General features: G+C 41.4%; 1 protein-coding gene across 5 annotated transcripts in view; it reads right to left on the minus strand.

The window, feature by feature from the left end:
- GPAM (glycerol-3-phosphate acyltransferase, mitochondrial) overlaps positions 1–12,603 on the minus strand; it is a 28,758-nt gene extending 16,155 nt beyond the window's left edge. Inside the window, exons 1-7 of one of the 5 annotated variants that reach the window (XM_068198041.1) lie at positions 12,413–12,603; positions 10,881–10,988; positions 8,868–8,990; positions 5,869–5,942; positions 2,890–3,003; positions 1,511–1,660; positions 692–788 (exon numbers count right to left, since the gene is read on the minus strand). In XM_068198041.1, the coding sequence (XP_068054142.1) occupies positions 692–788; positions 1,511–1,660; positions 2,890–3,003; positions 5,869–5,942; positions 8,868–8,990; positions 10,881–10,925 (603 nt within the window). In that variant the 5' untranslated portion in view covers positions 10,926–10,988; positions 12,413–12,603. Of the gene's footprint in view, positions 1–691; positions 789–1,510; positions 1,661–2,889; positions 3,004–5,868; positions 5,943–8,867; positions 8,991–10,857; positions 10,989–12,412 lie in introns of all 5 variants that reach the window. The other 4 variants (XM_068198037.1, XM_068198039.1, XM_068198042.1 and 1 more) reach the window with 4 other exon arrangements.
- Between the last annotated feature and the right edge of the window lie 1,832 nt (positions 12,604–14,435).

Raw genomic sequence — 14,435 nt, forward strand, 5'->3', positions numbered from 1 at the left:
AGACACCAATCAAACAATTAAAGGGATGTGGAACATCTTCACTGTCACCAAAGTACTGGTATAGAAGTACCAGATAGATATTACCAAGGAGTTATGAATAGTGGGTTTCCCAAACACAATATTCAAAAAACCCAGAAAAGAACAGGACCTTTTTTGGTTTATTTATCTAATCAATATTGCTAAGGTAAATCCTGCAAGGAGAGTTAATTCATTTGAGTGTAAAGAAAATTGTAGCATTCAGGAGTTTGTTTGACCAATTTCAATAAATATTGAAAATCTGGAAATAGATTACTAGTAAGAAATGGGAAAATGTTTTACTTAAAAGTTTTTATGCCAAATCAAAGTAAAAGTGAATAATCCTGACTTGATCTAATTTATTGCTGGCTGCCTCAGCTCAAAAAGCGGAAATGACGTCAGATGCAAGGTTATGTGAGATAATCATTCAGCCTAATAGTTAAAATTTGATCCTGAATCAAAGGTAAACCCAAAGTTCACATAGTATTTCAGGTCACACAACTCTAGGAGCATATATTTAATTATGAACACTATTTCACAGTGTTGTTACTGTAGTTCAGATATAATACAGTTCTACCTACAATTGCATTTCATACAGACTTAGCAGAACTCCTGTAAGTATTATTAGAAATTACTTCAGAAATCTACCTCACTGGATTCTCCCACCTTCCCTTACCTCTGTTGCTGCTTTGACCATTTCTATTTGACCTCTGTGGATCTGGATATTCCAAAAGAAGCTGTTAAACAACTTCAATAACACCCAGCCAGTCAACCTAAGGAAAAAAAAACTCAAAAAGCTTAATTTATTTCTGCCTCTGTTTTGTATTGCTTCTGTATGACTAAAGGCAAAGACGGTCAACCTGATAACTTATATTCAAACAAAATTATTATAAAATAAACAATTTATTTATTAAAAATTTATAAACTATAAATTACTATAAAATCCAATTGCTAAACAAGGTTTTGCCTATGGCTAGTTGCCACATTTCAGCCTCCTGCAGTTATGACACAAATCTTGTATCAACCTCAGTGAAGGCTGTGAACTAGGAACATGACAGAGACAAAATCATCCTTAGCAGTAAATGTAGACACCACAGGAGAAGATTTTATCTAAAATAAGGCTCTCTCTGAGATACTTATATCTACAAATTATATTATTGAACAGGCTAATAGAAAAATTATCTTTCAGTCTATGAAATAGACTAATAGGCTAATGGAAAAATATATTTCAGTCTATGATGCTGCGGATGGCTGTTCTTGCCCATATGAGCCTGAAACAACAAATGATGCCAATACTGATCTAAGCATTAGCACCAAATGGGAGAAAAGGAGAAGTTTGTACTTAATCTTATCATAAGATATATTCTTTGGAAAGGCAGAGGATTTCTGCTGCATCTGAAAATGTAGAATAATTACTATTTTTGTTGGTATTATGCAGAAAGAGCTTGTCCACTCCTTCCACTCACTGACACTATCGATGAGACATTTTTCTTACCTGATTAAAGCAGGCGACACATTTGCTACCATTTCCTGGAGAATTTTCCTAGCTTTTTTCTTCACTTTGTTGATAGCTTTAGGATCCGTCTGAACAAAACTGCCTGGAGTAGCTGGTTCAGAAGCTTCATCTACAATGGCCTTCTGGACTCTAGCATTAAAAAATAAAGTTTATGAGACAACCTCACAACAGAAGAGTCCAAAACACAAACAACAACTCGGAATGAGCTACATATTTACTACAGGAGTAACTTGCAAACAAAAAAAGCATCCACACTGAACTATTGTGTACTCCAAATGCATTAAACTTGATTCAGTTTTATAAGCTCTAATTTAAGAGGCAGGTGATGATTGAATAGGCTCAAAGGTGACTACATGAAACAGTACATAAACAATTCACAGGTACTAATATTAAGTGACTGCCAATTTTCTGAAATGGTTAGTAAAGTTAAAAACTCAGGGGGAACAGGTGCAGTCTTATTTTTGTTAATGTTTCTTTTTCCTGCCACAGCAATTTCACATACCTCATTACACAGATTTATGCAGTTGCTATTTTGAACATCTGGATTATTTTTGCCCTTGAATTCTCAGTTTTACCAAGTCTAACTAAATTTTATAAGGGCTATTTTCCCCCTTTAAAACATACCCAAGAGACAGTAAGTGGCTTTAACACACCCTGACTGTAGCACAACACAGTCTGCTTTACTTTTCAAAAGCAACACTATCATCTTCAGATGTGACTCAAGCTTTAAAAATTCAGAATTAAGAATGTTAATGTAGGCAGTGTGCGCCCTCTGACAAAAGTAGCCTCAAGGAGTGAGCATGCGGTTGAATTTCTTTGTGTCCAAGGAAAACTGATACCTGAACAGCTGATCAGGATCTCAAGATGCCATTTAAAATGAGGCATATAAAACAGAAAACAAGCTCCACAAAGTTAAGGCTGGGTACTCCATACTACAGCCTTTTTTCACTTTTTGCTGCACTCTCCAGGTGTAAACTCAGGGTACTCCAAAATGCTGCTTTCCTAGTATTTCTGAAATACTGACAATTTCTGATGACTCTAGTATGACTTCAGTGGGAATGACTTATATGAATTAGATAAACAGAAGTTTGAAGAGCTGTCATGTAGCAATTTATTTTTCTGTGTACTGTCTGCTGTTCCCCCACTACACACCATTAATTTAGAGACTTGTAATCCTTAAACCCTCTCTTTTACTATTCCAACAGAAATTGCAAGCTACATTCCTGAAAGTCTGTACTAAAGATATTGCATCTTCTAGTTTCTTAAATATTCTGATTTACAAAATTCGCAGTTTCTAAATTAAGGCATATTTTAATGTACTAGAAATTTTAAAAATAGTTAATTTTGTGTTATCTTACCTGCTGCTGTTCAGCACATTTTCTGTCAGATTCTTGGCAAACATACCCTTATGAACATCCCTTTCTTGCACAAAAAGGACGTAGCAAAAGCGTCTCGCAAGCCACCCTCTGTACCTACAAAAACATGAAGGGTATTTCAGTGTGATCCTCAAATATTTTGCTTCCAAAAACAATACCTTTAAATACAAGTAAAAACACAATTAAGAAGCAGAAGTAAGTAAGATTTTATAAATGGCTGTCTAAAAGCTTCCATATCTTCTAGTAAATTGCCAATATCTTCACGTTATGGATGAAACAACTGATGCATAGTACAAAACATCTGAGCCAACATCTGCACCCCTTCAACTCAGGGTCACATTGGCCTGAAAACACCCACAGAATCACAGGAACATAGCAAACAAACCAGCATATACATTTTGCCTGTCCCCTGGAACCAACTTGCCAGCTCAGCGAGGCCAAAAAAGTGATAGTGCTGATTTCCAATTTGGTGCCCCTTTCCACCAAGGAAAGTAAATGCCCAGCTAAGAGGTTTGTCAACTTCTTCAAGGAACACCAAGCCCTCTTGGGAAAGCTGCTCACGTAAGCACAGGGTAAACACTCACAAACACTTTTGAAAATATGTTTGCATTAACCATCAAAACTAAACCCACTTTTTTAGTTAGCTTTCCTTTCTTTACAGTGTTTTCAAGCACCCAGCCCTATGTGTCTTCTCCATACTTTCTCCTAGCAAAGTTTTAGCAAGAGATAACCACAAAATAATCAGTAAATCTCACTACAAATTCAAGTGTCTAGGGTAACTTACGCAGACAGTCTCTTCTTTTTTAAATAACCCTGTCCTCTACTCTCTCAGTCATACAAGCAGAAATCACCTGAGAAAATGTTATTTGAAATATCAAATATCACAGAAGATTCCTGAGACACAGAAATGGCTTACACCCCATCCCCCACAGTGGATATTCATCACTATTCCTCTCCTCACCTCCCTCATTTACTGGACCAGAGTGGACAAGCCACCACTTACACAAACCAAGCACCTAGGACCCCCAAACAGCAGAGCTGATGTGGTGGGGCAGAATTAACAGCTGGATGAAAAATTTAATTCTGGCAATTTCTAAGCCCAGAGCAGTATTATGCAGAACCCCTGTCCTGAGGTCTGCTGGTGCAATGGCTGGCTGCTGCTCCAGTGAGTGTCCCAAACCGAACTGCGGGCAACAAAGCTCACGGTGGTTTCCATGCTGGAGCCCCGCCAACGTCTCACCCGCTGTCATCACTCGAGTTACTGATCTTGGCTGTTAAACCTTCCCAACACACTTCAGTAGATATATACATGTGTTAAAAACAGCAAGGGAAGATGAGACAGAACTTTTACACTGCAAAAGGCCAAAGCCCTAGAGTGCACTGCAATTAAGATGGGTGCACATGCACAAGCCATGGGCACAGAGTGGCATGGAATGATCACACAAATTTTCACACCAGCTATTCAGGCAGTCAGAGAAAAAGACTGGTGACTCTGTTTTAATTGCTTTTTTCCTTTATCCCCTTCTATTTGGAGTTTGAGAACTTTACTGATTTTTCTAGAAAGCAAAGGCAAGGATATGCTTTGTGACAACAATATTTTTTGGTATCTATGAACATATCAGAACAGCACACAGCTATTGCAGGGATCTGTCAAGGTATGAAGGCGGCTACATTCATTTTACAACTACAACATAATGTAGTTTAATTGGAAAAATCTGTTTTCTGATCATGAAGCAATAAGTGAAAACAAAAATTATACAGAATGGACCAGTCAAGACACATTTAAAACTGGCAGTTGTACCTCAGATAAAGGCTGTCAATACAGTTACAGCATGCTGGCAGTTAAAGAGAACCCCTCTTACTTTCTAAAGCCAGGAAACTGTGACTATGTAGCCCCATGAGACATCAGAACTTCATTAAAATTGTCCATTTTCACACTATAATGACACTATATTTCTCACTATTCTGAGATGCATTTATTTCAGAATAATTCATTAAGCCATATTTTTTTTCTCCTCATATTTCTAATTCAAATAACTTTGACCATTCAAAACCATTCAAGCATTAGACTTTTGAAACTGATTTTTTAAAAGTTAAACAGTATTTCTGTTATTTTTCTGTATTCTAAACTACAAGCTGAACTCTTAAAAACCCATAATTAATACAAATTTAATAAAGAACAGCTTCTAACATTAGCTTTCTCCCTCTCAAGCACACACAATGCTGCCTTTCTTTCACTCAGACACTTTGGCTCATTTCTTTCAGGCTGCTGGCCTCTCTTTGTTTGCTCTGACTCTACAACAAACACTGCAGGAACTACTTATGCTAATGATTACTGTAAGAAAAACTTAGCAAGCATTATTAACTTTCCAAAGAACAGAATATTTTTGTGCAATTCCAGTAGCTTCATCCCACAACACAAGATATGATTCTGACAGCACAAAGACACATCTTCATTTTTTAGATTATTTTTCATTTATACCACACTTTTCAGAAGCTGCACTCTGCCACTGAGGCAGAGAAGAGACAAGACATATTCAGGTTAATTGCCATAAGTGGTAATAGTCAACACCTAGATTGTGAGCCAGATCTGCTCAGTAAATTAAAGGGCAGCCTGAAGTCATTCTGCATAAGGGAATAAATCGGGTGCCCTCAATATTATGCTACAGACGCTGCAATTTGCATGAAAGGAGAAAGATTTTTTTTTTGTGAAAAAATTCTGAGTTTTTTGTGAAACAGGTTTGGCCCCTACACTCCTTGTCTATAACCCCAAAGGACTTTGCCCAGTTCCCAAATACACACAGCCAGATTTAACAAGCATGTTACTGAAGTCAGCACCAAATCTCCGCATTTTAGGACCACAATATATATCAACTCAGTCTAGATCATAATAAAGATTTCTCTGTCATAAAATCAGAGCACATTGAATTTTAAAAGCAAAAGAAACACTTGCTACAATACCTGGTATGTGTTTCATTGATATATATGACATTACGTAGACCCAAAGAAGGAATACTAGAATTGAAGAAGTTATCCTGTAAAACCAAGGAAAAAAAAATTGATGGATTATTTCATTACACAAAAATAGCTTTGTCTGTTACATTCATCATAATATTTAAGATAATGCAATGTTTTTCATTTGTCCTGTAATCAAAGCCAAAACCAGAGAAGTGTTGAACCTGCCTATACAGTACACAAACTTCTAAAATGAAAATAGAAATTCTAATCACTATTCCCAAGTCCAATACTCTCACAGCATTCTCTAGGCTTTACTGTGTGGTTGCACTGGTTACGCTCTTCAAGCCACAACATTTCAGCAGATTCTCATGTAATATAAAGCAGGACTTGTCATAATACAGAATTCACCTTTTCTTTATTAAGCCACACTGGGCATTAGTGTAACCACGAGCATTTGATGCTCAGTCTATAGCATCCGATTTGCCAGCAGAACAAGCATCATGTAACAACAGCCCAAGGGTCAGGATATCCATCTATGGTTAGGTGGCAAATCTCCACATTCCTGCTCTGCCTGAACAACAAACTCAGTCCAGCCTTGTAGAGCCTTGTTACAGACTCCACATGCCAAGGTATTAACTGGGCTGAGTTTAGGAGCACTTTCACAACAAATATTCCTCAGCAGGAAGACTTAAATTCTACTCTTCCATAGTCAATGTGAATACCTTGACTAAGATGCTGATTTCTTTCTACCTAAATGATATATATTTATAAAACTGGTACCTTGCCAGCAGTGAACTACAGCTAAAACTACTGGAACTGTGCATGTCAAAGAAGACAAAAAAAAGACAGCAAAGGAGAAAGATGGTCACCAGGAAAAGCAGAGCTGCAAAACAACCTCACCACCAATTCTGCAATGGGAGTAAGAGTCATCTGTTTGTATTTTGTTTAGGACACACCATTTGCCACAAAATTTAAATATATGACTGTCCTATGTTATTTGCAAATCAGGTAGAAATTATGTGCTACAGTGAAAGCAGAGTCTTCTGTTCCCTGCTACAGCACAAGTGTGCTGTACAATAAACCAATTGTTGCTCTAAGGTCTTAAGATGTTAAGCTAATTTCTGGTGATTTTTTGTGGATCTTATAAGCTGATGACATGTTCTGATAAAGAGAAGCAAAATTACTTTTTCTTGGTCTCCCAAACAATCAGCAACAAAGTTAAGTACCACTGAATGCCAGTCTATACCTGCCTATACCAGTGCTCTAAGTGTCAGGTTAAACCTCACTATGAAACTCATCCTCCAGCAGTACTGTCATACTTTAGCTTTTCCTTATTTAACTCCTCTCCAATCCGGTGTCAGGCAGAGCATGTGGTTCTGTGAAACCAACTGAGCCAATACAGGATCTCCCTGCTGGCACAGAGAAGAAGCCCAGCTCCCACCACCACATCCTGGCCTTTCCTGCTTACCTCTATGCCTTACCTCTTAACTTAGAGCACCTCTAGCATTCATTACACCCTTTAATGTTCCAACTTCATGCAGACAAGACAAAAAGCTAAGACAGACTAAATGAATAAAGCAGGTAGTTTTCTGCTTGGTTCGTGAACTTGATCAGCACTCAAGAGAGCAGGAAGGAAAACAAGAGGGAGAAGCAAGACTTTCCACTCTCAGCATTGGCAAGTCGTTAGTATGGTCAGCACACTTAAAGAAATTTGCCTCATTTATTTATTTTTCTTAAGAAAAAAAATGGAAAAGGCAGCTCCAAAAAAGCATTTGGAATCTAATGAGATGCTTATCTTTGTTACTGTCTGTGCAAGGATGGTATTTTTTCCTTATAGCAGAAGGCAACAAAGGGCTTAAAAGGTCATGCTCCTTTCTTAACTGGGATCTCAGTATAGTTAATGAGTCTGTTATTAAATGGACAAAATACAGAACAATATTTTTATTTTTAAAGCATAATTCCCAGTTTGAGAGGACCAGCCTAATTATTAACAGACTAATTACTAAATGTATAAAGCCCTAAGATGAGGATTCATACACACCTTTTTGTAAGTCAAAACACTTGACTTGTCTGCTTGAAGTAGTCTCAGTTTATCTAATTGTTTGTCTTGTTGCTCATATCATACACAGCCTTCACAGTACATTTGGATTTCTATACCACATTTGTATATCATTGCTGCAATTTTCTGATGTGGCAGAGAAACAGAGAGTAATAACTTCTCTCTGGTCAAAGAGGGAAGCAAATTTTCCCTCTAGCCCAGCCAATGAAGGTGTAACTAAATGCAACCTAAAGCCCAGGGTGCACACATAGCAAATTACATGATGAACTGGTTGCAAACTGTATTGTGCCATTTATCAGCATTTTGCATCCTGAGCTTACAGAAAGCCTGCCCAATGCCTTTCAATAAAGTTCACATTTTAAATCAGCTTGCGCAACCTCTCTAGAGCCACCATCCTGACACTGTTCCCAGCAGACAAATATCCCCACTATCGCAACTGGCAGTCCTTGTTTCCAGTCTGGGCAGAGAGGCAAGGAATCAGCCAGGTGTAGAAAACGAACTTGTTCTTCCAAGTACAGGACTCAGCAAGTTGGAAAGGAAGCATACTGCTTAGCTTCCAAACTGTATTTATTCTGTGGATAGAGAATTAAAGTGTCCTAAAAGCAAACTTTCACACTTTTATATGCTCCAAATTCCCATTATTAATTTAACACACCAGATAATTTTGCTATCCCATTTCCTAGTAATAATTCTGAGGAGCTGGAGAGTTTTGTGCAAGGAGTCTGCACTGAGAGGTGGGAGACTAAGCATCAAAACAGGTGTGTACCATCCTTTAATTCCACAACAAATGAAATGTAACCACAAACAACAGTGAAAAACTATAGCACTTAATGAAGTAAAAAACATTGTGACCTTAATTCTGAAAGTAAGGAAACTACTGCAACTTCATTACACTGCAACTATGCATTATTGTCAAACATAATCCATTCCATAATCTTCTTACCCGGCTCTGAGGAGTGCATACATAGCAACATCGTCCCACAAACGGCCTTTTCCTGCTCAGCAGAGCCTCCTTCCATCTTAAAGTGGCAGATCGGAACAGAGTGGGACGAGAGTTACACTCTCCCTGCAGAACAAAACACCACTGTGTAAATATGCAGAAATATGTGTTCTGCTGTGTATGGGAAAGCTTGGAGGAAGAGGAGCTGCCAGACACACACAAAAAATTACCCCTCAATTACGTAAAGCACAATTTTTTCCAACATTTTTCTAAAATTTAAAGAAATAAAAGCAAAATCTCAGTGTTGTATTTATGTAAGCACTGCTGCATGGGACACACAAAATTTTAAAAGGAATGATAACTGTAATTAGAAAACACAAAAGAAACTGCTGAGAAAATTGAAAGAGATTAACAGTATACCACATTCTCAATAATGTAAAGGTGCTTGCAATATGAACAAGGTATTTTAAAATTCAACTGAATATCACCCTGTAAAACTGCAAGAAGACTCAGTGTATCCAAACTATTAACTCCAGGGACTCTGTAGGCACTTTCAGCAGTTTCATGCAGAGTGATATGAAAAAGGAACCCCTGTGCCTTCTCCAAAGTTACACTGTCTATCTGAAGATTACAGAACAAAAAAATGCAAAAATTGTAGTTAAATATATTTTCAAAGACCTTGATTATTTACATTAAAGTCTACCGAATTATTGCTTGCCTGAGAATGAGAACTGAGTTGCCATTTTTAAACCACATATTTTATTGAGAAGAAACTTACTTCCAGTATTAAAAGAGAAGTTACAGAAACAAACCAAACCCAAAATGTTGCTTAAAATAGAACTTTTAAGTGGCAGAGCAGCAGGATAGAACCAAGACTGGAAGACACAAATACAGATCACCACATACTCAGCCCAGTGAGAAACTCCCAAAATGTCAAAAGCCATGCTGAAGATGCTTAAAAACTAAACAGTGCATGTATCACATTTGGCAAGTAGCACAAACAGCAAATATTCCAAGGCTAACTCTTCCATCTGAAATAAACAAGTATCAAGATGCTAAGCCTGCCATAATCCCTCCTCTACCACCTCCTTTAATGCTAACTCCAAACAAACTTTGTAACAATGCCATCTTCCTTCTGCTTGCCTCCAACCCCTGATGCACGTCTCCAGCATTTTCTTACAAAACCTCTTTTCTATCTCTTGTGACTTGCCTGCCCTTATTCCACTTTCTCACAGATCTCTTGGTTACTGCAGCTTGCTGTTCCATGGAACTTAGATCTAGCTAGATAGAAATCCCAGCTGCCAAGACATCTGCCCTTTCCCTCAACTCTGACCATGTTTCCAATTCTTCTCCAGTATCAAGTTCAAGCTCCTCCTCTCCACAGGTCCTCCTGACCTATGCTGCTAAACTATCTACCACCACCCAAGTCCCCATGTGGCTCTTTTGGCTCCACCCAGACCACTCTGCTCACCGCCTCCTTTGTCCCCTCCAAATCCCAAGACTCACTCAATGGAGGACACAGACTTTTAATAGGCTCCTTATTTATATCCACCAATTTTTTTCTGCCTCCTGGACTGCACTCCAGCTCCAGCTTCAATGCTTATATGACTGCAACTTCAGCATCAAGCTCCTTTTCACGTGTACACTTCAAACCACAACACCCAGAAGAGCAACAAGCTTTCCATTTGACTTTCTATTTGACTTTGGCTACTCCAGAATGGGATTCTGTACATTTACTGCTACATCACACCAGACGACTGTAAGACTATCAATAGAGTTTGACAGGATTTTTCTTTTCTAGCAACATTATTCTTTGGCACAGAATTGAACTGTTGGTTCCTCCTCATGTTTCAAGTTAAATTAAAACCAAACTGTATCATGCATGACAGACATAATTCCTTATCTTCACTCTTCATAACAATAAAAAGTCCACCTTCAACTTGAAGAAATAGTAAGATAAATAGGGCCAGTAACATTCCCAATTTTTACTTACCCACTCTTCAGTTGAATGCTTACATCTACTGATGCTGCAGTCTGCTGAGGTGGACAAATAGGAAACATCTATTGTTCCAAGGGACAAAGCAGTTTCATCCATGACACAGAAATGGAACTGAAGATCACAAACTGTAAAATAATATGTGCATATATATATTCTTTTTATCTTCATATATATATATATTCATATAGTAATTAGTATATTCATGTATTTATATGCATGCAGAGAAACACACACCTAATTTCAGTGATGGGCATCTTGCAATAAATTAGCAAACTGGTATTTTTTCACCCTTCAGTAAAAGTTCAGTTCCAAAGATGCTTCCTTGCAGCTAGAAATCGGCATGATTTTAATATGCTAAAAACCCCAGCACATTTGACTTCCAAAAACGCAGCACACCAACCAGCTTCCTGCATGCTTTTCTCTCCATGCTCTTCTTCCCATAACAGGTCACTATAGTCCCCTTGTAATTTTCCACTGTTCTTTACTGCATGGTTTAAACCCTGAAGCCATAAGGATACGCATGTCAGACACTTTCATTAGTTTACTATTCTCTTGCACTCTGACCTTGCTGTTTCATAATTTGCTTCTCAAGGACACCTATGATCTACAAAACTATCATTAATGTTCTCACCTAATCCTATCACAGAGTATATTTGATGTGTCTGGTCTAGCTGTAGTCAAACCAGTTTGCAAACTCCTCAGGAAGAAGGAGTGCTCTACAAAAAAGCACATCTCTAAATGTGAACACACTGCTGACATGTGACATTTCAGTTTTGTGGGATTAAAGAGCAATAAGGAAATCTTAACCCGATTAATTATTTTGAAACTGAAGTTTTGTAGCTCAAATAATGAGCATAGTAAATAATTCTCCCTTGGCCAAAGAAAAAAGGAACAGCAAACATACTAAAATAACTTAGTGTTATACAGTGTATTTTCAAAAGACTACAAATTAAACTGGTTTGTTATTGAGAGCCACTGAAATAGGAATCCCAGCATTTTCACCAACAGAAACTGTAAAGAGGCAATACCTCCTCTTCTGTCTGTCACTGCAAAGAAACTTATATCATGGCCAAGCTGTGGGCCATCAGGAATGAGATTGTTCCCACACAGATTGCTAAACTGACATCTGCAACAGCAAGATCTAAAACTTTAGTCCAACCTTTTTGCCTTTCCTAGTGGCCTCCCCAAGTTGCCACAAACCCATCCCGTAGTAAGTGCACACAGAGAGCTTCCACTAATAAGTGGAGTCCCAGCCAGTAGAACCATGCAGACCATGCATATCCTTGTACAGCACAAGTACCTAAGTCATCCCTTTATCTTTGCTGGCTGTTACATTCAATACGCCTTTTATTTAAATTAGTTCTCGGGCAAATTACTATCCAACCCTCCCAATAAATACAAAAAAATGCCTAGAAACCTCAAACGCTGGAATCGAAATGCGTCCCGCTCAAGGTGACCTTGGCTGCACCGGTATACACAAAAGATGAACTTCAAAAAATACGCAATTAGAAGCCCGTTGGAGCAGCAGCAGCAGCCGCCGCATACCTACCTGTGAGCCAACCCGCCCCCCGAGCGCCCGCTCCCCGCTGCGGCGCTGGCGCTGTTCACCTGCCGGCCACCGCCATCCCCGCGGGCTCCAGCAGCGCTCCGGGCTCACCAGGGCTCCCTCGGCAGCGCTCCGGGCTGCAGCCCCGCCGCTCACCAGACCTGCTATAAATAAAACCGCGGCGCTCAGCGCGGCGGGGGAGCGCAGCGCCCCGGGCACCGCCGCTGCCAAGGGGCCGCCCCGCGCCTCCCCGGCCGCCGCGAGGGGCGGGCGCCGGCCGCGGGCAGCCGCCAGCACCGGCCCGCGGAGCCCCGCGGGGGCGGCCGAGGCTCCCCTCGCCCACCTGGCCCCGCGCCCGCCGCCCGGCCCGCGCCGCCCCTCAGCCGGCCCGCACCGCCGCTCCGCTGCTGCCGCCGCCGCTGCCGCTGCCGCCGCTCCGCCGGCTGCTCCGCGCTGCTCCGCGCTGCCCCGGCCGCGCCGCGCCGCCCCTCCCGCCCCTCCCGCCACGCGGCAGCCGCTGCGCTGCCCCGCCCCGCCGCCGGGGGCAGCACCGCCCGCGCGGCCCGGCCCGCGCCGCCTCCGGCCGCCGCCCGGCCCCTGCGCGCCGGCCCCTGCGCGCCGCCCCCTCCGCTCCGAACCGCTCCGCTCCGCTCCCCTCCGCTCCGAACCGCGCCGCTCCGCACCGCCGGCCCCGGGCCCGCGCTCACCGCCGGCTCCGCTGCTGCCCCAGCCCTCCCGCCGGCGCCGCGCCTGACGCGACTTCCTGAGCGCCCGGCCCGCAGCGCGGCCCTGCCCGGCCCCGGGCCCTGCCGCTGCCCTCCGCCCTCACAGCCCTCGCACCACCGCCGTGCCCAGCCCTGCCCGCGGCCGCTCCGGCCGCCCCGGCCCTGGTGCAGCCGCCGCACGGTTCAACAGCCGCTTCCTCCGCCCCCCTCCCAGCCCAGAGAGAGCAGCGACTCACGGCTGTTTAGCTCTCAAATCTCAGCTACTGAGCAGGAAAACGCTGGACAAGTGATGTGAAGTTGTGTTTAAATGGGTTTGCAGCGATTCAGAGTTGCCGCTGAGAGCAGTCGCGGAAATTTCGGGACAGGTATCGATCTGCCTGCCCGGCCTTGCAGCAGTGCCAGTTTGCCTTTTACTGAGCGCAAAAGTAAATGTTGATTGAGATTGCTGCATGTAACCAGACAAGGGCGACAGTATTTTTTGGCTTTGGCATTCCTGGGCTATTTAAAGGGAGTTTCTCTGTGGCTTGAGTTACAGCCCAGCAGGAAGGCTCGTGCCTACATTTCTTTGAATGTCCAAATCACAGCAGTGCAATACAGGAATCAAGTGACAAAAGATACCGTTTATACTAATGCAGATACTCTACTTACATATTTAAGTAGCACAAGATGTTAGTTTTCCCCTTAAGGTTTTGTTTTGAAATTATTACAAATGAGAATTGTAAGAATTAGAACTGCCTTTCACACGTGAAAGAAAATGCCTAAGATGCGATAGAGATCTAACTGCTGCATGCACAGAACTGCCCTAGTTCCCACAACTGAGTGCCTCCAGGGAATACCACTGGAGTATTAGAGCTGATAGTTTACCAAGAGCATTCTGCAGTTTGTGGGTCAGAAGGGATTTTGAGTCCGAATTTTCCTCCTTTAGCAAGGAAAAATACTTTTTTTCTGTTGCAATATGGATGTTGGAATAAAAGACACCTACTTTTCAAATTAAAAAACACAGTAAGATATGAGCTAGAAATGTACAACTATGAAATGTACAAATATGAAATTTACAACTCATATAAAGTTTGTATTTCTGGGCAATAAGCAGTCCAGCATTTGTGTCTTTGATCTGGTGACCAGCAGCAGGGCCACATCCCACACTCAGGGTTGCGTGGTATTTGACCCAGGGCTGTTGGAAGCATCGAAAGGGGAAGCTCTGAGCTCTGCTCAGTAAAGTGAAATCCAGTGTTACATCCTGTGTTTTTGTAACTCTCTTTGTATAAAGAGAAGCAAAGTCCACAGAAGCAAAGTCCCAA

This window comes from Anomalospiza imberbis, chromosome 8 (assembly GCF_031753505.1).
Source record: "Anomalospiza imberbis isolate Cuckoo-Finch-1a 21T00152 chromosome 8, ASM3175350v1, whole genome shotgun sequence".
NCBI classification, from domain to species: Eukaryota; Metazoa; Chordata; class Aves; order Passeriformes; family Viduidae; genus Anomalospiza; species Anomalospiza imberbis.